The sequence below is a fragment of the Talpa occidentalis genome, unplaced genomic scaffold (assembly GCF_014898055.3).
Source record: "Talpa occidentalis isolate TD23 unplaced genomic scaffold, MPIMG_talOcc4v2.1 talOcc4.3, whole genome shotgun sequence".
Classification (NCBI taxonomy): domain Eukaryota; kingdom Metazoa; phylum Chordata; class Mammalia; order Eulipotyphla; family Talpidae; genus Talpa; species Talpa occidentalis.
The window spans coordinates 18,022,610-18,023,784 of NW_023603184.1; the positions used below are offsets into that span (position 1 = coordinate 18,022,610).

A 1,175-nucleotide genomic window follows, 5' to 3' on the forward strand; every position below is an offset into this window, starting at 1 on the left:
AATATTCAATGAATTATGTGGTAATGACAATTTTTATTTTAGAATACTGTTTTTTTCTTGTTAAAACATACTTAAATAAAACTATTTCATTATCAGGTATATTTTCAGTAACATATACAATGTAGCTTTCAGAATAGAAAATTCCTTTTTTTTTTTTTTTTACCCTACTCTGCTACTATGGTTCCAGTATATAGACTAAGGAATAATAGTGTATTTTCTACAGCCATAAGCATTCCAGTGTCAGTTTCTCTTCTAATACCGAATACTAAAATTAGAGTAATCAAGTTTAGAGATGGTTTTTTTCATTGGAAAAGTCCGCACGGTCAATTCGAGAATTGGGGCTCCCCACTTTGCTCAGCCAGGACTTCATGGAATTGACTTTCTCTTCCGGGCCTTGGACTTGGCCTGTCACAGTGCCTTTGCTGGTGTTCATCACCCAGCCGACCACGCCTATCTTCTTTGCCTCGCCTTCTGTGTACATTCTGAAGCAAACACCCTGCACTCGCCCAAACACCTCGTAGTCCGCGGATTTGAGAGGCCCGGCGGTAGACATTGCGGCAGCGAGCCCTCTGCCGAGGAGCCGGAGCGGGGTTCGGGGTGCGGCTACTGCGGCTGCCATGAGACTGGAATGCTTTCTTTTAAAAGATTTACTTTTGTTCCACATATTCCATAAGACACATAAGTTACAGAGATACCTAAGATTTTTTTTCCTGCTTCCAAGGAGGGGCTTAAAATCTGATAGATAAGAGATAAGAAAATTGAAGAATTGTGTTACAATATGCTAATATCTGAATGAATTGCTCTTGAAGCAGAAGTCACATTATCTTAGTGTGTTGTACTGTAGTGAGTGTTTTGAAGAATGAATAGGAGTTTGCTAATTAAAGAACCTAGGAGAGAGTTGGGGGAGAAGTTCTTGTGTGACTATCTGGTAGTTCTTGATGAATAATCACAGTCTTGGTAGCAACAGTTAACATTCTTGAGTTTGTTTTTTTTTTTCTCTCTCTCTTTTTTTTTAAAGATTTATTTATTTATTTATACATGCACTGGGTACAGTCAGAAGTGTGGGAGGGTGAGAGAATTCACCAGAGCCAGAGCGGGGAACAGAGCAGGCAGACTGACCAAGTACACTGCTGAGGAGAGCAGTGGGCGCCAGGAGAGGTCTGCTGCGCCATGTG

The 1,175-nt window shown here is 40.7% G+C and overlaps 1 protein-coding gene across 1 annotated transcript; it reads right to left on the minus strand.

Annotated features, from left to right (window-relative positions):
- Positions 1-218: 218 nt before the first annotated feature.
- Positions 219-607, minus strand: LOC119254547 (acylphosphatase-2). Its single transcript, XM_037521659.2, is given in 2 exon segments — positions 219-300; positions 302-607. Coding segments are annotated over 2 exon segments (300 nt in total). The 5' UTR covers positions 554-607; the 3' UTR covers positions 219-252.
- Between the last annotated feature and the right edge of the window lie 568 nt (positions 608-1,175).